The sequence below is a fragment of the Schistocerca serialis genome, chromosome 11 (genome assembly GCF_023864345.2).
Source record: "Schistocerca serialis cubense isolate TAMUIC-IGC-003099 chromosome 11, iqSchSeri2.2, whole genome shotgun sequence".
In the NCBI taxonomy this organism is placed as follows: Eukaryota; Metazoa; Arthropoda; class Insecta; order Orthoptera; family Acrididae; genus Schistocerca; species Schistocerca serialis.
Genome location: NC_064648.1, coordinates 210768232 through 210788770, shown reverse-complemented (window position 1 = coordinate 210788770; position 20539 = coordinate 210768232). Strand labels below are relative to the sequence as shown.

Genomic DNA, 20539 nt, shown 5'->3' with positions numbered 1-20539 from the left:
ATCAAACAGCACCTGGAGTACAGCCCTGTATGCAGCTTGATGACATCATACACAGATGGCCAGGTCTCTGTCAGAACTGCAGTATGATGCATGCTGCAGCTACAGTATATGGACTTAAAAAAGTTCCATATACAAAACGGCAATGGTTTTTCCATCTTTTCTTCTCCTATATAGCCTTATAATTAAATTAAGAAAAATTATACCATTATGTAAATGGAACCAAACTGCTCTGCGATTCGCGAGCATATATTATTGCTTTCTCAAAGTACTCCAAATATGCATCTGTAGTCCCGAAAGAAAACTGTAATCGTTAAGTTCTCTCTCTCTCTCTCTCTCTCTCTCTGTTTGAGATTACCTTTTCTAGCAGTGAAAAAATCATTCATATGCAACAATACACAGACCTTTCCCTTTCGAAATCAATCAAGAGGGCTCTCACAAAATGTAAAAATTTATTTTCCAGGTTATTTTAGTACATTTCATCGTTTGACGGAATGGAGCATCTCAGATATTCTTCATTAAAAAAAGAAAAAAGGGTCGAAGCTCTTATTTCTCTGATTTTTCAGACCTAAAGGAACCTTAAGCACAAAAAATTTATGTGACTTTTATACACTTCAGTGTGTGGTATTAATTTGATCACAAGGCACTTACCTCATAATTTTTCTTCCTACGTGGTTTAATCTGTGAAACACTGAATTCATTAAAACAAGTTTTGGAGGGTATTTAAAAAATGATTCTGTAGATATTTGTATAATTGTCCAAAATGATCCTGTAGCTCTTTGAAATAAAAATCCTGAAAACTCAAAAATCTGATAAGAATCATAATGAACACTAAATACTTTCGAGCCACAGAGTCAATGAAAATTTATTCTTCAGCACAGAAGATTTGTATGACAATATGAATCAGTAAACTGTTACATAACACACACACAGAGCAACACAGTACAAGATACTGAAATATTTGTCTCACTGTAGAAACAAAGCTATTTTTTGTCTTACCTGAAAGAAGCTGTGCACAAACTACAATGCAGATTTTACTGGAGTAAAACTGTTCTCACTCTTAACTTTGTGGCACACCTTATTGAAATAAATTTGGACTTCTTCATGAAAACATAACAAGCATGATACATAAGAAAGATGAGCTTCTCTCATAACTAAAGGCAACTGAAAAATCGAAAGGTAGTTCTACAGCTGTGTTATATGCAACAAAACATCATTTGGACGTCACAGAAATTGAACAGATACACCTATATGATAATTGTCAGTATCAAATTACTGTAGGCATAGTATAAGGAAAGAAGAATTGGCTATATGCATAGAAAGTGGAATAAAATTCTAGGCCAAAGTCATAAATGAGTGCTGCAGTCAAGTTATTTTAGTTCTGTCAGTCTAAAGGACCGCAGTACAACTTTTTTAAAACTTCACCAGGTAATCAGCGTGCTAATAATGCTTAATAGAAATATCTAGGAAGTCACTGTATGTGCCTATTTCAATATTAATTCCTGTCTAGGAAGTCATTGTATGTGCCTATTTCAATATTAATTTCATCTTGGAAAAAACTGATTGTACTGAATGTACTGGTTGAGGACATTGTTGTCCAACTTTGGTTTCCTTCCTGTAGTAATATTCCCAACAAAAAAAAGGCCATACAATAAGTCATCAACCACTATTGCACTAATTCCAGCTGTTTTTCATGAAACAGGTGTGAACTCCATAATAAATGGTTTATCTCACTATGTTGGTAACATGGCAGCAATAAACCATGCTCATCAGTCATGTTTAGCTGAAGAAGAGAGAGAGAGTACAGTTACCCTGAATCATAAACGCTGATTCACCTCCACCATTTAGAGAGAATTTACTACGCGAAAGTCTACTAAGGACACACAGGAGATGAAAAATGTCTCTTCAAAAAAATATTCTTACAATGCAATAAACTCACTTTTCCTTTAATCCAGACATAACTGTAATGGAAACAGAGAAAAAGTTGCAAGCATAATTGCACTAAAAAAATCTAACTTGGTACTGGAAGACATCAGGAAGAAAATTTGAAATCCCAAGATGTTCAAAAGAAACTAAAAGAATATCTTACTAGCCACTCCAATATTTTATCAGAATCTTTGGACTCAGGAGTGTGACTACCATTTCACACCATTACTGATATTAACTAATTTTTTATTCCAGAGTGTACACCAATGACGACGACGATCCCTAAAATGAGTAACGTAACATAAATGCTTGGTACAAAGTCACAAATAAAACCACAGCTGGATATTACAAAAAGAATGCAATGACTTTTTTTTCAAACCAAATACTTTCCTCCTGCCCCGATTTATTATTTGTATACTTCACATGAATAAGACACAGTGCCACCTTCTGGCTGTTAATGCGTATCTTGACTTGTTCAGCAGAATGAGATTTATGCAACATGAACAAAAGAATGAAGAACTAAATATAGCAAAATATACACAGAAAATAAATATTTCTTAACACACAGCAACACAAGAAAACCAATCAGGGAAATCAATCATTCCTCCCCCAATCTGTTCTCAACACAGCAAGTTTTATAGCAGCTGCAGTTCACTCACTTAACTCTAGTTAAGAAACTTCATATAAAAAGAATTAATTTTCTGGCATTTTAATAATGTATTCACAAAAAGGGTCATAAATAAGGAAACATTCTATGCTTTTCAAACAGCATTATCTGCAACAGAATCGCAGACTCAGTTACAGAAAACGGCAGCAACTGATTAAAGCCAAAGGCTCTCCCAGACCGTTAAAACCACATTTGACTACATCTAACCACAAAAGAATACAAAATGTCCTGCAAGTATATCATATACAGGCAAAGTGTGGTATATTAGTGAACTGAAAAAATTAGAATGCACTGAATGGCTGTTAAATAATCACTCGAAAGTACAAGTGGTACCAGATCAAATGAAATATTTGGCAGCAAATATTTACATGCAAAAAGAATTTTTAGAATGGGTGTAGAGGAAACCAAGAAGAAAAGCAATGATAGATTCATTGAAGGAGCTCATAATTCATACACAGCGCTCAGTTCTGTAACAGCATTACTGGAAGAGGCAGATGAAAAGGAAATGTGCTTGGGTAGGGGAGTAGAAAATTTTCAGATTCCATCATGAAGCTTAGGCAGCTGGAGAAATAATTTCACAAGAGAGGAAAATAGCAAGTCCTCTGGTTTGTATCTTGGGTCATGCCTCCAACTCACAACATATATTTCAGGCTTTACAACCTGAAAAAAGCCTTCTTCACCAGTCTTCAATAAGCATATATGAAATACTGTTCATTATCTCTAATATGTGCTGTTTTTATCTTCAAATTCTGGAGATGCACTGTTTTCATGTACTGTTTTCAAATTTCCCTTATAAAAAACTGGAATTTCTAACAACATCCTTACGAACTGAAACTTCGTATAACATATGGTCCACTTCTGGTGATGTCACATTCCAATACGGCTGCTGTGCCTGTGTGCCTAAAAGGCATTTATACATCCTATATCAGTGTCAACTGCTCAGATACCGTGTGTGATAATTCACTTAATAAGAGAACACCGCTCGACCACACTTGCCTTCTCTAATGGTCAAACATCTCAATCAGCCATCAAATCAGCAACGAATCCAACCAAGCAAACTTGTCTCCCACAAAATTCTTTTCCCAATCTTCTGCAGCCTGCTTCTCCAAATTAATGAACTGCAGTATCTGTATATTCTGCTACAAAAATGTTACCCAACTCTAGTACAGTACAAGCAATAACATCAATTTGACAACCTGCCTTCTTTTTCCTTCAAACTTCTCCTGTCGAGCTATTTACCCAATTTGGTTAAAGTGTATCAGGTCTAAAATGTTCACTTATATTCCAAATTAAACATGGCATTTCTCTACATTCGAGACACACCCAAGAACATTTGTAGACACACATATGGACTGGCAAATGGCAAACTGACAAGAGAAAAAAATAGCACAAAAGATGCAAAACCTCTTTAAATGTTTGTATCGAAAGACATGAATTACACATTATTTTTCTGGCTATAGGAAAAAAATGGGCGCGCGCACGCGCGCACACACGCACACACACACACACACACACACACACACACACACACACACACACACACACACCTGTCTCTCTACATTGTGCTCAGTCAACTGCCAGCTGGTAATCAAAACTGCAGACAGAGCAACGAGTATGAACTCTCTCTACGACTGGTGTTCACACACTTTTGAGAAAGTTTTTTGTGAAATCTGTACTGCCAGGCCTCGAGAAAAACAGCATCGATTCAACCTGCGTTAGCATAGTGCTGGTGAGAAATTCACATTGGTAGAGGAGTCTGGAAATGAGGTTACAAGTCATCGAATTATGGTCCACACTCATAAGAAGTCCTGTGATCCTTTAATTTGGAAATAGAGGAGGAATTCATGTTTGTGATTCACATATATATGACACTCCTTTGTTTGGTGATAACACTGGGCTGTTTTGAGAAGAAAAGCTTTGACAAAGTATGGAAGAATAATTTCATAACAAGTTTGAAAGTAGACCTGATACAATGAGACTAAAAACGAACATGAGAAGAAAAACGGCCTGGACTCTATTTTTTTTTTGTAACTATATAGATTATCAAAAAAAGTATTAGCATACTAGACTTACGACACAAAAACACAGACTTTTAATGGTGGTGGTGGTGGTGGTGGTGGTGGTGATTGGTTTGTGTGGTTATCAGTGCCTGTACGAAGTTCCAATCTTTCCACAGCCCAATCTCACCACAGTCACGAATGATGATGAAATGATGAGGACAACACAAACACCCAGTCTCCAGATACAGAAGTCCAACCCGGTTAGGAATCGAACCCGGGATCCTGTGATCCAGAGGCAGCAACGCTAGCCACTAGACCACGAGCTACGGACAGACTTTTAATGGGAAAACCATTCGCAAAGTGATGATTGCAGAGTAAGCAGTAGGAGAGGTATGCTGGGAATTACTTGGTTTATGAGGAGCTGCTCAACCATCATACTTCATGGTGTTTAACACCCTACATGCTGTCATTATTATACCCAGCTGGTAGCACTTTGGAACTCACATAGGATCTCTTCTGCTGATTTCATGCAGTTCTTTTATAACCACCCTCTGTAATGCTTGATTGTCCCAGTCTTTTTGTTTTATATGCTGCCATTTAAAGAGGAACTGCCACCTAGTGACTAAGACAAGCATTGTTTTCAGAAGATTAAGCTGTACTATTCATAGAATTTGATTTTTTAGATTTTTAACAAAGTTTCAGATTTAAACACTTTAAAATTTAAAACTAATTATGGAACAGATATACTTAAAATCAACAATTTACACTATCTGATCTGAAGTATTCACACACCCATACATAATGCAGAATTAACCACCACCATGTGTCACGCGAGGCAGACCTGTCAGTATGGAAAAAGTCAGGCTGTTAGCAGAGCAGCAGCAGCAGCAGCAGCAAAATGGGTTGGCCAGGAGAGCTCTGTAACTTTGGACATGGACTAGTCATTAGATGTCACCTCAGTAACAAATCCAGTCAGTCGTTGGCAGTGTGATGGTCAAGTGCAAATGGGAAGGGACAACGACAGGTAAACCAAGATCAGGCACACGCCCTGTACTGAAAGAATGGGACAATCAAGCAGTGCAGAGGGTGATTATAAACAAACTTCATGAAATCAGCGGGTGAGATACCCTGTGAGTTCCAGAGTGCTACCAGCCCGCTAGAATAATGACAGCATATGGGGAGTTAAACACTGTGAAGTACACTGGTTGAGCAACTCCTCATAAACCATATATTTCTCTAGTCAGCACTAAGCGACACTTGGGATGCTGTAGGCAGCAATGGCACTAGACAGCAGACAATAGGAGAGGAGCGACGAATAATGCTATACCCAGAGGGAACATTACCTTCCGTATGTGTAATGACAACAGTAAAGTGCATATGAGGTACTGGTACAGTAAGACACTGTTTTTCAAGGTTAGGGAGTGGTCCCGCTACTGCACTTAAGAAAACACTAAATGTGGAATGATATGAACACATTTTACAGCAATGTGTAACGTGTGCTGTAGGGGAACAGATTGGGGAGACGATGACTGGTTGTATAAGCATGAAAATGCACTATGTCACAAAAGGATCATCTGTGAAGCAACAGTTGGTGGTCAACAACATTTCTATTAAATGGAAGAAAGTTGAAAAACAAGTGAAAAAAAGGAAGAATATGAGCAATATCCTACTATGCATTTAAATTAAGCACTTCACATACGGATCTGTAACAAATAAACAGACGCGTCCACAGGATACCATCAACGAAAACAGCTTCTGTTTTATACAAAACAAAAAGAAAAATGGAATCATTTACCCCACCCAATACTGTGGATGTGAGCAAAAATTAAGCTCAAAACAAGCAACATATTTACAATGCAATTCAGATAGTGCAAGACACACAATAACGTCATAATCGGGAATACAACGTGACGAAAGTAGCTTCTGCATCACGTCATGTCCTGTCAGAAGATTTTTACGTTTTGAGATGTGCTAAAGCATAATTATTTGCACTTGGTAATTGGCACACAGTTGAAAACACAATATTGGGTTTTGCAAATAAATAATTTTATAGTCAAAAGGCAACCCAGGATATCATAAAATTTTACACGACAGTGAACACCAGCTACGATAAGTTAATCTTAGTTTTTGACTAAGATTTCTCGAATATATTACCTTTCACAGTTACAAAAAACCATTCAGTTTCTGGCTTGCACTTTAATACGAGGCCCACACATACAGAATATACTAAAAATACTGTCATCAATATCATGTGTATTTCAAATTAAAAGTCCAGATTTTCGTGCCATATTTTCTTGTTCACTGCCAGGCCACTTCGAGCGCAGCTGTCACTCTCTGCTATTGCGTCGTAACATGTGACTTACACTTCTGATATTTTGTAGTTTTATGTTAGTCGGCACCTGTACTCTTGTCTGTGCACATACTCTTTACGCAGTGCTCTAACGAGTAGAGAGACGAGGAAACAGACAAATGGGTCAGGGAACAGACTGGACTGGGAGGAGACATACTAGGAATAATGTGGAGGTGGGCGGGACATGTAGCAGGAAAACGAGTGGCAGGTGGGGAGACAGAGTTCTCCACTATACTCACTGCAGAGAGGTGTCAGAAGACTGATGGCCAAGTGCACCAACGTCGGTTATAAGTTAACCGCAGTCAAGTTGGCACTCGACCCAATTCAACGCAAAATTCTGGTGCACTGACCTCGATCAAAGTTAAACGGAGGAGTTGACTGCAGTTAAATTTGACTGTGGCTCACGTCCTGTTTTCTAGAGGTTACCGGGGTTTTATAAATGTACCGCATTACGATGGCAGCACATTTCGATGTGTTGAGACAGGCTCGAGGCATGGTATACTGTAGCCTATAATTGAGATGAACCAAAGAAACTTATTAATTTATGAATCAAACTTACCAGGAGTAGAATTAAATTGTACCTCCACAAGTGACTACATGATAGTTGGATTTTTACACATTTATTTATATTTATGGTGCCTGGGAGTTCAAAACTCAAATATAATGATAATGCAATTAGATGACAGTTTGCTGACTGGCAGTTAATGTCGATGCGCCACCAGATTTAGGGGGGTGGGTGGTGGTGGGGGTGGAGGAGAAGGGGGGAGAATGACATCAATCAGAAATGTGCAGGATGACACGCATAGCTGGAGACTGGAAGTGTGGGGGGATCTGATGGTTGGGCATGATCGTGGTGCTATTGGCTATATAATAGAAACACAAGCCTCCCGCTGTGTGTTTATGCTAGTCCTCACCTGGTGCCCGCGAAGCATATCCAGGCCCAAGAGCATGTCCATGGGCTGTTCCTGTAGCACACTGAAGGAAGTTGTCAGGTGGTCCGTTTCTATCTGCACCTGAACCTGTGAACACACAGAGAGAACATCTTCTAAAAACTTTATCTACTGCTTTAGTGAAATGCTCCTTGTACACTGTCTGGATAGAAAATAAATAAATATATAAATAAATAAATTTGCAATGACCAGAAGGGAAGGAGGAAACGAAATGAAACTTCATGGGCTGAGAGAGCATGTGATGCTATTTCAGTGATCACAAAATTGAGTCAAATTTAGAAATAACTTTACATTACGATCCTAATAGACAATATGATGCTGCACTCCCACGCATCTGGATGCACACCCTGATTCTTTTGGGAAGTGTGTCATAAGTCCACGGAGGGGGGAGGGGGGGGGGGGGGGTTTGCAACATACTTACATGAATCCCGCAGTCGTATAGGAAGTGGTGTGGGATTTTTCAGGCTTTGTGCATGGGAATAAGTTGGCAAAAAGGTTTAGCTGAGGTTTATCAGGTCTCTATGGTTGGAGACAGGTCCAATAAGACTCCAGTATCAGGCAAGGGAGGTAGAAATGAAAAAATGAGATTCTGGGTTGGTACCTTGATCTGATTTTTTTGCTTCTTCCTGAGTTTACATGAACATGTCGAGGAGCACAGACACTGGGTCATAATTTCAATGAGTGTAGAACATAGATTAATTGATGTATTTTTTTCTTTTTTTGTTGTTTTTTTCCAGTCCCTTCAAGATTGCTGATTTTGCAGCACTTGAAGAATGAAATTACGATAAAATCCAGACATTTAGCTGCTTACAGGCATTGATAAGAATCAATAGAGACAGTTGAAAATGTGTGCCCTGACTGGGACTCAAGCCCAGGATCTCCTGCTTACATGGCATACGCTCTATCCGTCTGAGCCACCGAGGACACAGAGGATAGTGCGACTGCAGGGACTTACCTCTGGCAGGCTCCCCGTGAGACCCACATTTTCAACTTACTGTCCACACACTTCATTTGTACTGCCCCTGAACACCATACTCATTACTCACAGCAGTCAATCTCCGATTCTAGTAAGAGTTCGGGCAATGTGAGTGCATCTGCACAGAAGATCATTGACCAGTAAGCCTTATCTATATGAAGACGGTATCTGTTCTTTCGAACATGTCTGAAAGAACAGATACCATTGGTGATCTTACAGTTCTCGAGGACTGAAACTACAATGAAATCTAGACCTTTATATGTTTACATTTTCAACTGTCCCAGTGGATATTTAACAATGCCTATAAGCAGGTCTGGATTTTATTGCAATTTCACTCATCAAGAACGATCATCTAGGGAGGTGCAGAACTACGATTTGTCGCTGAAAACAATGTGACACCATCCATTGGCAGTCCGCACTTCCCAGTCGTGCACCACTGCAAACATAACTGGTGGTGTTGTGTTGTTGGTGCCAGGTTGCACAATTTGATCAGCTGGCCAAATGGCGGCCCACAATGCAGCCCCTTTCAAACTTTGTCAGGTGCTGATAATGCGGCATCTCCACATCCTCCACAGAGATGCTGTGCACATCGTTTATATGCCATTCTTGAACAAATATAGGCCATACCTAAATTTTTGACACAATATCATAGTAAAACTTACATCTCAAATACTACATTTATGTGAGAGTTCAATTGGACAGTACTTGAAATTGCATCTCTCTCTGTCTCTCTCTTCAGCTTCTGTATAAATGAGAAGCTTTTCAAATGTGGAACGAAAAGAGAATGATTAGATGGAGTACCTTTTCATTAGTTACTTAAATTGCAAAGAAATGGTATTTATGGTACCACTTGACTAAATGAAGGAATCTGTTGAAAGGACACATTCTGAGGTCCTGGGAAACAGACAGTTTGGTGACTGTGGTGTGTGTGTGTGTGTGTGTGTGTGTGTGTGTGTGTGTGACAGAGAGAGAGAGAGAGAGAGAGAGAGAGAGAGAGAGAGAGAGAGAGAGAGAGAGGGGGGGGTGGGGTAGAGGCTTGCACAGGATTGAAAGTCTCAGCATTCAGAGATATGACATGGACAATCATTCAAAGTAAAAGCTAGAAAACATGGGCTCTAAAGTGCATACCTTAAGTGCCGTGAGCACTTGTTCAGTAGAAGGAATATGTTGCACGGTAGCAAAGATGACGAAGTGCTCACAGTTCAAACAGTATGCATTTTAAAGCACATATTTACTTTTTTCCTTCAATATCATTCCTGCCATATCCAGAATACCGAGCATTCATTCTACGACATCCTGTATGCTCCTACATACACTCATGCTCATAAATGAAGAATAATGCTGATACATGGTGAAACAACGCTCTGGTGGGCGGTTTGCAGGTTTAAATCACCTCAGGGTGTGACCATGCCGTGCATTTGATCTGCGGTTGTCGCACGGTGGCGCTGGCAGCAGTCCACATACGCAGAGTTGTGTTGGTGCATGTCAGAGTACGGTGCAGCGAGTAGGTGTACAGACGTTTTCAGACGTGCTAATGGTGACTGTGTGTTGAAAATGGCTCAAAGAACACATATTGATGATGTTATAGGGGTAGAATACTAGGGCAACTGGAGGCTGGTCAAACACAGCAGGTCGTAGCACGGGGCCTCCGTGTGCCACAAAGTGTGATCTCGAGATTATGGCAACGACTCCAGCAGACAGGAAACGTGTCCAGGCGTTACAGTACGGGACGTCCACAGTGTACAACACCACAAGAAGACCGATATCGCACCATCAGTGCCCGCAGACGGCCACGGAGTACTGCAGGTAGCCTCGCTCGGGACCTTACCGCAGCCACTGGAACAGTTGTGTCCAGACACACAGTCTACAGACGACTGAATAGACACGGTTTATTTGCCCGGAGACCTGCAAGGTGCATTCCACTGACCCCTGGTCACAAGATAGCCCGTAAAGCCTGGTGTCAAGAACACAGTACATGGTCATTGGAACAGTGGTCCCAGGTTATGTTCACGGACGAGTCCAGGTATAGTCTGGACAGTGATTCTCACCAAGTTTTCATGTGGTGTGAACCAGGAACCAGATGCCAACGCCTTAATGTCCTTGAAAGGGGCCTGTATGGAGGTCGTGGTTTTATGGTGTGGGGTGGGATTATGATTGGTGCACATACACCACTGCATGTCTTTGACACAGAAACTGTAACAGGTCAGGTGTATCGGGACGTCATTTTGCACCAGTGTGTCCGCCTTTTCAGGGGTGCAGTGGGTCCCACCTTCCTCCTGATGGATGATAACGCACGGCCCCACCGAGCTCCCATCGTGGAGGAGTAGCTTGAAACAGAAGATATCAGGCGAATGGAGTGGCCTGCCTGTTCTCCAGACCTAAACCCCATCGAGCACGTGTGGGATGCTCTCGGTCGACGTATCGCTGCACGTCTACAAACCCCTACCACACTTCAGGAGCTCCAACAGGCACTGGTGCAAGAATGGGAGGCTATACCCCAGCAGCTGCTCGACCACCTGATCCAAGGTACGCCGACCCGTTGTGCGGCCTGTGTACGTGTGCATGGTGATCATATCCCATGTTGATGTCGGGGTATATGCGCAGGGTACAGTGGCGTTTTGTAGCACATGTGTTTTGGGACGGTTTTCTCAACTTATCACCAATACCGTGAACTTACAGATCTGTGTCGTGTGTGTTCCCTATGTGCCTACGCTATTAGCACAAGTTTTGTGTAGTGCCACATTGTGTGGCACCACATTCTGCAATTATCCTCAATTTATGAGCATGAGTGTACATCACTTAAATTTTGTTCTGGAAATTTTCTAAGAAGGTCTTAACAGAGTAATCTGTGTGTTTCTTAAAGTGCCTGCCAGTTCATCTCTTTCAGCACACTCTCACATATGTTGAACACACCAGTGACCACTTGTGCTGCCCTTCTTTGTATCCTTTCAATATCTGCTGTCAGTTTTACTTGGTATGGGTCCCACACACCTGAGCAATATTTTAGGATGGGCCACATGAGTGTTTTGTATGCAGTCTCCTTTGTAGACGGATTGCACTTCTCTAGTATTCCACCCATGAACCGAAGTCTGCCACTTGTTTCACTTACAACTGAATCAATGACTCTAGCTCTCATAACTCTAAAAATTGTTATGGCCAGGCATTTGTACGAGTGGACCTATTCCAGCTGTGACTCACTGATATTATAGTGATAGGATGCTCTGTCTTTTCGTTTTGTGATGTGCACAAGTTTACGTTTCTGAACACTGATAGCAAGTTGCTGATCTCGGAGTCATTTTGAAATCTTATCAAGTTCTGAAAGAATATTTGTGCAGCATTTCTCTGACATACTTCATTATGGATAACTATGTCATTTGCAAAATGCCTGAAGTTAATATTAACACTGCCAGCAAGTTCATTAATGTACATTATGGACAGCACAAGTCCCGACGCACTTCGTGGGGACTGTCTTGAAGTTACTTCTACATCTTCCACTGACTCTCCATCCACGATAACTACTCCATGCTCAATCTAGTATTTCTTTGACATCAGATTTAAAAAAACAATGGAAATTATGCAGGTAAGTAGAAGAAAGTGTGTAGGATATGGAAAAAAAAAAAAAAAACATTTTTAATAGTATTTACAATATGTTCCTTCTTATTAAAAATGCACTTTATTTAAAAAATACCTCTTGCATATAGAGAAGGGATCTAAAGCCATCGGCACATGGACCATGCTGTCGAAGGTCAACGTTGAGCATGTTGAGTTCAATGTGCTGCTGAACGCTCATAAACGATGCAACTTGTGCATACGGTACATGGGCTCCAATGTGGTATACGCGATCACAACGCGCTCCAGTAGCAGTTGCGGGATGTTTCTAGTTCATAAATAACACTGTTTACTAAAGAGGCGTGCATAAAATTTCCACGTTAGCTGTATATTTAAGCACAAATTTCCTCCATTGTCCATATCCTAGTCACGTTGTTCTACATGTAATATACACAAATAGAGGCTTCAATATCCATGTACATGTTTTAAGATGAAAAGGAAAGTACCACGTCCAATCAGTAAGGACACAGGGTTATAAAATTTCCATTACTAACAGTGCGATGCAAATTTGCAGTAGTTCTCCACATAATATAAACATTATTTCATCATTCCCCCATTTTAGTACAACCCAAAGATCATTCTTACTTGACCACTGTTCCTACCCAGTAGCAGAATCTTTGCAACATGTGAATTACAAACCTATAAAGATATTTTGCTCCTTTTTCTTTCACAAGTAGCACAAGCTGTCCTGTAGATAAAGCCAATCGAACAAACTCACTATTAAAAAAAAGGCGAACTTATATTTACATAACATCAAATATTATAGTATAAACTTATATTAAACTAATAGAACAGCATAAGAACCTATTAAAAACACGAATGTTAGGAAAAAAGTTTTGATGTGGTGAGACGCGAACCATCGTCATAACAAGCATCCCGTACAGAATCAGTAACGCTACTCACTACGCTTTTTTTAATGTTTCATCTCATTTTGTTCGACATTGTTCGTTGCACTTGTTTGGGGCAGACATCCAAGCCACCCGTTCAAGTTTATCAATGATCCATTTACTCAGTTTTTTTATTGCAGAGGGCATAACCATCCGACCGAACACACTTAGCCACCACTAAACCGCTGACAAATGTTTGTTACCCAATTCTAACATGTTGCCACTTGCTAAAAGCTTTAATCATAGCTACGTTTAATCGAAATGTAATTATAACAAATTGTAACCAGAACAATGCATTTTTTGTGGATCCTCAATGTGTCGTTGCCTTCAAATGCCATACTCTCATAATATGCAAGTTACAATAATTCTTTTGCCACGAATATGATGTTTCTCATTTTTTATTGCAACAAATCGCACAGTAAACAATGGGTTTTCGAGTTATTCTCAATTTGCTGGTGCTCAGAAATGGCATATATACATATAGGCTTGAAATGAATGCCAATATGGCACCTCACAACTCCGTGCTGAAGGGAGATGGCATGCATGTGATGGAGGTGGCACTGTGCCACCTGATTGGTCAACACTCAGAATATCTGACATCTTAGATATTGCTCTGCACCTTCAAAAAGAGTCTCAAACGTGCTATTCTACAATGTGATGTCAGATACTTGGCACGCTCAATGTTCGGATGCGCCGTCCATGTTCCAACGGCTTAACGCCACTCAGCAGGAACATTAAATCCTGCAAGTGTCGTTAGAGAGACTGATGTATACCATGAACTGCATAAAACGGGTAAGGATTCAACTTTGTTGCTGTCAAAGAAACTGCAGTGCCAGACAGCGATTCTGATTACTTTCAGAGAGTTCTGTGGGAATATTTCACCACTTAAACTGTTTTCTTGACTGTCACATAGTTCAGATGTGTGATTCGTATTTTCCCTAGGATTGTAAACAGAAACAAAACACCATTTAATTTGTTGATTGTCCTGTCGGACTAGGGAACGATAGGGAAGGGAGTCGGCCATGCCCTTTCAAAGGAACCATCCCAGGATTTGCCTGATATGATTTCGGCACATCACGTAAAACCTAAATCAGGATGACTGGACGCAGGTTTGAACCGTCATCCTTCCGAATGCAAGTCCAGTGTGCTAACTGGTGCACCAGATAACTCGGTGCCATTTAATTGAAAGATTTATTGGAACAGGTACAGGAAGTACTGAGCTATTTTTCAACTTACTCACCACCAGTATTCAGACATTCCTCAGACCGTGTGGCAAATTTTTGTATCTCTGTGTCACAAAAGTCTACCACCTGGGATTGGGACCGCTGTATGACAACCATCTCTGTCGATCTGTCAACCTGAAAATGCTGACTCCAGCCAGACAGGAATTTCTTGAGGTTCGGGAACGGATGAAAGTCATTGGGAGTGAGGTACGTGCTGTAGGATGGACGATCTAACATTCTCCCCCCTTCCCCAACAGAATGTTTGCAGCAGCTCTGTTATCAGTTGAGCCGCATGCGGCTCAGCGTTATCATGCAGCAAGACAAAACTGGCACTTTGCCTCATGCAGTGCTTGTTTTGAACAGTCACTTGCGTTCATACCTACCTGGTGCACAATTTCTAGAATAACAGGTGCTACGTGACAATGCACCATGACAATTTCGTGGAACAGGGAGCAGCACATCCGTGGGAACCGAGTGGCAAGTTCCATGTTTGTGAAGTGACAATTCTCCATTATGTGTTCCCACACAAGCTAAAAAGAGGTCATGTGTAATTACTGACAGCCTCCTACTGCGTTATCCTTTGTGAACATTGTGGCAACCTGCCGCAAAGTCTCTGCACCAGCAATGCACTACCTGCTTGGTTGTGATGACAAATCAATAGATATGGACACGGCTGAGAATTTCAAAAAGCACTATGTTCCGACCATTCAAAACCTTCATCATCAACAACATTTCGCACACGGTGGGAGCTGAAATACAAGCCTCCATTTTCAACCACTGCCACAAAGCTACGGAAACTTCGGGAAGTTCCATTAGCACATGTACCGTCGTGTGTCACTATTCTATCCTGTACATGTAGTCCAATATACAGTTAGCTAGCTGTGGGTGAGGGGGGAAGCTCACTTTATGGTCACGTCTCATAAAACCAGACCGACATATCTCACAGACAGTGGTGGCTACATGGCTACACAGACAACATCAGAGGAAGAAATCTAGAAACTTACAGGAAGCTCTTGAGAGATGGTAAGGAATCCTGAAGTGAGTGCTTTGTGACAAGCAGTCAACAGTCACAAATGAATGTTTGCTTTCTTACCGACACAAGTAACTTAGCATCATACAGCAATAACTTAACATGCACAGCAAATGATGGCCACAGTTTTCTCCTTCTTCTTCTTCTTCTTCTTCTTCTTCATACACAACTGAGGTCATACACGCCAATATCATAACCTTACTGACTGCCACAGTTTTTTTTTTTTTCCTTCACAAACAACCGAGGTGATACACACCAATGTCATAACCTTAGAACACCAATATGTAAAATAAGTGACTGTATGCTACGCTCAATCAACGGAAGAAGAGAGAGCTAAAAACAAGGGCTTCCCCTTGGAGAAAGGTGCACAAAATACTCCATAGAGACCGCGGAGGTCCCTAACCAAAGATTAAATATCGTTCACCGTATTGCTGCAAAGGATAAAAAGTAAAACCTAATTGACAGCATGCACATCGTTCACTAAAGTGGCTGATAACTCAGACAACAAACACAAGCGGGTGGGGAGGAAAAAAAAAAAAGGGGGGGGGGGGGGGGGGGGGGGGGCACGTGGGCATGTCAGGAAATGGCGAACCGTCAAAGGTTAATGACAATGAACACAAAGTGTTGGGGTTTCACCACATAATAAATGAATAAATGGCGATGGCTAAAAAGACAGTGTCCTACACGCAATCTAGCTAAAATGATCTCCTCGTGACAAAGAGACTCTGACGGGCACTGAGAGAATCTGACCATACACCTGATAGAGGACGAAGAGCTCTGCTATAATTATTGAACAGTGTTCTGTAACCCAACACCAAAAATGAAAGTGTTACAGGTGAAGGCACATCCAACACCAGTCGGTCAGTCTTAAAGCCATCAGCGTACAAGAAGGTGCTATCGCTAAGTTGCACGTGAAGGTTGAAAAACTTAGAGCAATAGATCGAATCTGGAGTACTTTCCTTAGGAAGTGAATGAAGTCCAAGATGAACAGGGGCTGCTGCCCGAAGCCACGGTGGTGAAGAGTTCACACCCATCAAAAAAAATGGCAGTAGCACAAAGTTAAACTGCCGGAGCAATAGCTGAAAGTGAACTCTGAGAAGTAACAGAGAAGAACGATGTGCCCCGTACTTGCAGTCAAGAGCGTCATCGAAAAAGGGGGGCACAGGATGGGTGGCGAGGCATGTAAGACAAACGGCATACTCATCCGCTGAGAAGGGTATCACATGGTTTGACAGTAGCAATTTGGAAGTTTGTGCGTAGAGACTCTCAATCGGGCTACTGTAAAAGACACCAGTTGCCAAATGGATTCCATGTTGGTACATTGTATTAAGACTGCATAAGATGGACGGTAGTCCACAAGAATAAACAAAACACTCATACTCTAGTTTTGAATAGAGAAAGGATCAGTATAAAAGGAGGAGGGTGGTTCAATCTGCTCCCCAGGAAGCACCACGTAGGACATTGAGGGACTAGGTACAGTGTGCAGTCAGGTAAGGCATGTGGGGAGACCATGAAAGTTTCCTATCAAGCATGAGCACCAGGAATTTCATAGTATCAGCATAGGGAAAAGCAACAGGTCCAAGATATAAAGACAGTGGATGAAACCCATTGCACTGCCAGAAACAAATGATTTTGTCAGTACAAAAGTGAAAGTCATTATCGATGCTCCACGAGTGAAAACAATTGGGACATCGCTGAAAATGCTGTTCAAGGAGACAAGTCAATGGAAAACTGCAATAGATCACAAAGCTGCTGACAAAAAGGGAGCCAGAGATGCCTCTCGGTAGACAGTCCATAACAGGGTCGATGGCTGCAGCACAGAGGATGACGCTCATGACGGATCCCTGAGGCACCGCATTCTCCTGGATAAACGTGTCCGACAAAGCAGAACCAACACATACCTTGAACACCCTGTCTTTTAAAAATTCCTTAACAAAATGGGGCAGGCAGCCTCAAAGACGCACAGAGGATACCAGTCCTTCAGCATGTGTCATAAGCTTCCTCCAAATCAAAAGAACACGGGTACACTCAGGTGTTTCTGCAGGAAACTATTCATGACACGAGTTGGCAAGATGGTCACCTGCAGAGTGGCACACACTACATCTACACTCTGCATCGATTAGTAGATTGTGAGACTTGAGCCACGATACCAGCCAGCCACGAATCATATGTTCCATCACCTTGCAAGCACAGAAGGAGAGAGAAATGCGGTGGTAGGTAAAAGGACTAGGATGAGGTGACAGCATGGTCAAGCTCCCTCATAGTAAAGGTGACACTGTAGAATTCACGATTCTGAGAAGAGATGGGTATCACCTCAGCCTTCTCTACTCGTTTCCAACGGAGGAAGGCAAGATGATAGTGGATGGAGCTTGAAATCTCTGCAAAATAAGGCCAAAGGTGTTTGAGATAGCATTAGGGTTCACAATGACATCAATGCTACAGTCACGCCAGAAATCAGGTAATAAAACTCGGTCCCAGAGAACTGACAGAGGTTGTTCCAGACGACAGAAGAGGTTGCGAAACTGCTGAAAGATCTAGCAAATGAAATTAAGCAAGCTTCTTTGCTACACCAAAGAATGCAACATCACTGGGCATGCAACTGTGTTCAATGAACACACTTCTGCATGCGAGCAATGTCGCGGTACACCTCAGTCCACCACGGTACGGGGACATAGCGTGGTGGCGTTGATTGAGAAGGTCAGCCCTGAGGGAACCTCTCAGACATGTTCTCGAAGAGTTCCAATGGGGATGGTGGCTGCTTAAGTTACTGAGCAGCAGAAAGGGTGAGGGGGATGACCAATAAGCCCTGGTAACAGTGAATAATGAAATCATGTAGTCACTACAAAAAGGAAAGGTGAAAGGAGGAAGGGAAACACGGGCTGCAACAGCTTGCAGTCTGCCGTGAAATTACACGGTTTGTCTATAGACATCATCCCAAATGAACAGTATGATTCTCCACCAGATGGAATGCTGTCCACAGGAGGGGGGGGGGGGGGCAGTGGCGGCAAGGGTGGGAGGTGTGTTTGTAGGTCAAAGCAGACCAGAAGAAAACACAAAAGTGGAAAAGAGCTGGATACTGCAATTGATTCCAAGAGCAGCTGTAATTCCTTGTTGGATCGAAAGCCGTGAGCATTCCATTGAGGAGAGTCACAATGCGACATGGAAACAATGGAACAAATGTAGGGCAGCCACCTCGGCAGTTCCCCAAGTGCCAACCTTCGAAGGCTCGCGCTACAGGCACACAGAGGCTGGAGGATCCTGTTCCACGAAATCTACAGAGGCATTGGCATTCTTCCTCAGGTGAGGGTACTACACAGTGACACTGTTCAAGAGGATCTCCAAGTCGAGGGAGGAGAAGACCATTTGACTCTGTTCAATTTATTAGAGCCTTTACAGTCAGCAGACAGAGACTCAGATGTTTGTTGGCTGGAAGGATGTAAAAGGTCTTCCTTTTTGGCCTGGCGGTTGTGTAGCAGGTGATTTCGCCATGGGGAGGTGGAGTGAGGGGTGCGCAAGATTTGGTGGCTTGCTTAGCAGCCATAGGAGAAGAAGACAGGGATACTGGGCAATTGGGTGTTGCCAAGTCTGCACGGTCATGTCCTTTATGGAGCAAGAATGATACTACCAGTGCCAGATGGTAAAATGCAGAGTTTTCGACTGGCCAACAACCTTCGAGCGACAGAGTAAGGTACTTTTACCTTCACCCAAATCCCCTGGACAGCCCACTCACCGAGATATATGGGACTCTCACGGGATGAGGTGGCACCGTTGCCATTACAATTGATACAGTGGGGAGAAGGAGGTGGGTAACTGGCCTCATGAGCATCTCCACCACACGTAACACACTTGGCCATGTTTTGACAGGATACACAAGTGTGGTTATAATGTTGGTGCTGCTAGCAATGGATTGTGTTCGGAAAGTCCAATCAGAGCTTGGTGACTTCATAGCCTGCCCTGAATTTCGATGGAAGCAGTATTCAGTCAAATGTGAGAAAAAAAAAAAAAGTGTGTGTAGGCCCCAAGTTTTCATGAACCTTTTTCCATTACTCAACGGACCGCAGTGACGCCCTGATCAGAGGTAATGTTGGATTTCCTCCTTGGTCAGACCACCAAGCAGCCGAGTGTAAATAATGCCACATGAAGAATTCAGCATACGGTAGACCTTGACACGAATAGGAGAGCCGTGGAGTAGTGAAGCTGTAAGCAGTTGGTGGGCTTGAAAATCACAGTTGGTCTCTACAATTCCCATTATGTAAGCAAGAACAGGACTTCACAGGGATACAGTTATATCAACAACTTTCTAAATAATAAATGGATTAACTGTAGCAAAAGACTGGTGTTCTTCAGTATGTGAAACCACGAGGAACCAAGGTGCAGCAGGGAGAGTTGCTGAATCTTCAGCCTCATTCCATTTGCATTTAGTAGACAGACTACATTTACATCTACATTTATACTCCGCAAGCCACCCAAAGGTGTGTGGCGGACTGAGATGAGAATGAATGGCTCACTGCCAAAAACAAAAACCCACAACTTCCAGTGTCTCCAATGGCGTGCGACTTCCAACTGGGGGCCACCGCCGAGAGGATCTCACCTGCATTTCGTGATTGTTCGTGGCGCATGAGCTCTGGACAGAGGGACCAATTAGCAATTGTGAAGATAATAGCTCATGCAATCACCCCTCTTCAGTGCAGCCCATACAGGGGGTACGTGCGAGTCGTACCTGTCGACCAGGGATTGGGAATTACACGTTACACAGTCACCCGTTATGCATCAAAACATGTGGGCCAGCATTCAGAAGCACACAGGGGGGGAAGAAGAAACAAACAGAAACCTGAAATGCTGAAGCACAGGTCAGGTGGAGATGGAGAATGAAGAAAGAAAGAAAAACAGACAAGGGACTGTTCCGATGCTGGCCTATCAAAAG

The 20539-nt window shown here is 42.1% G+C and overlaps 1 protein-coding gene across 2 annotated transcripts in view; it reads right to left on the bottom strand.

The window, feature by feature from the left end:
• Positions 1–20539, bottom strand: part of LOC126426842 (protein DDI1 homolog 2) — a 125303-nt gene that overhangs the window by 43111 nt on the left and 61653 nt on the right. For both annotated transcript variants that reach the window (XM_050088860.1, XM_050088861.1), the window contains exon 5: positions 7855–7959. In XM_050088860.1, coding sequence (XP_049944817.1) covers positions 7855–7959 — 105 coding nt within the window. The remainder of the gene's footprint in view (positions 1–7854; positions 7960–20539) is intronic.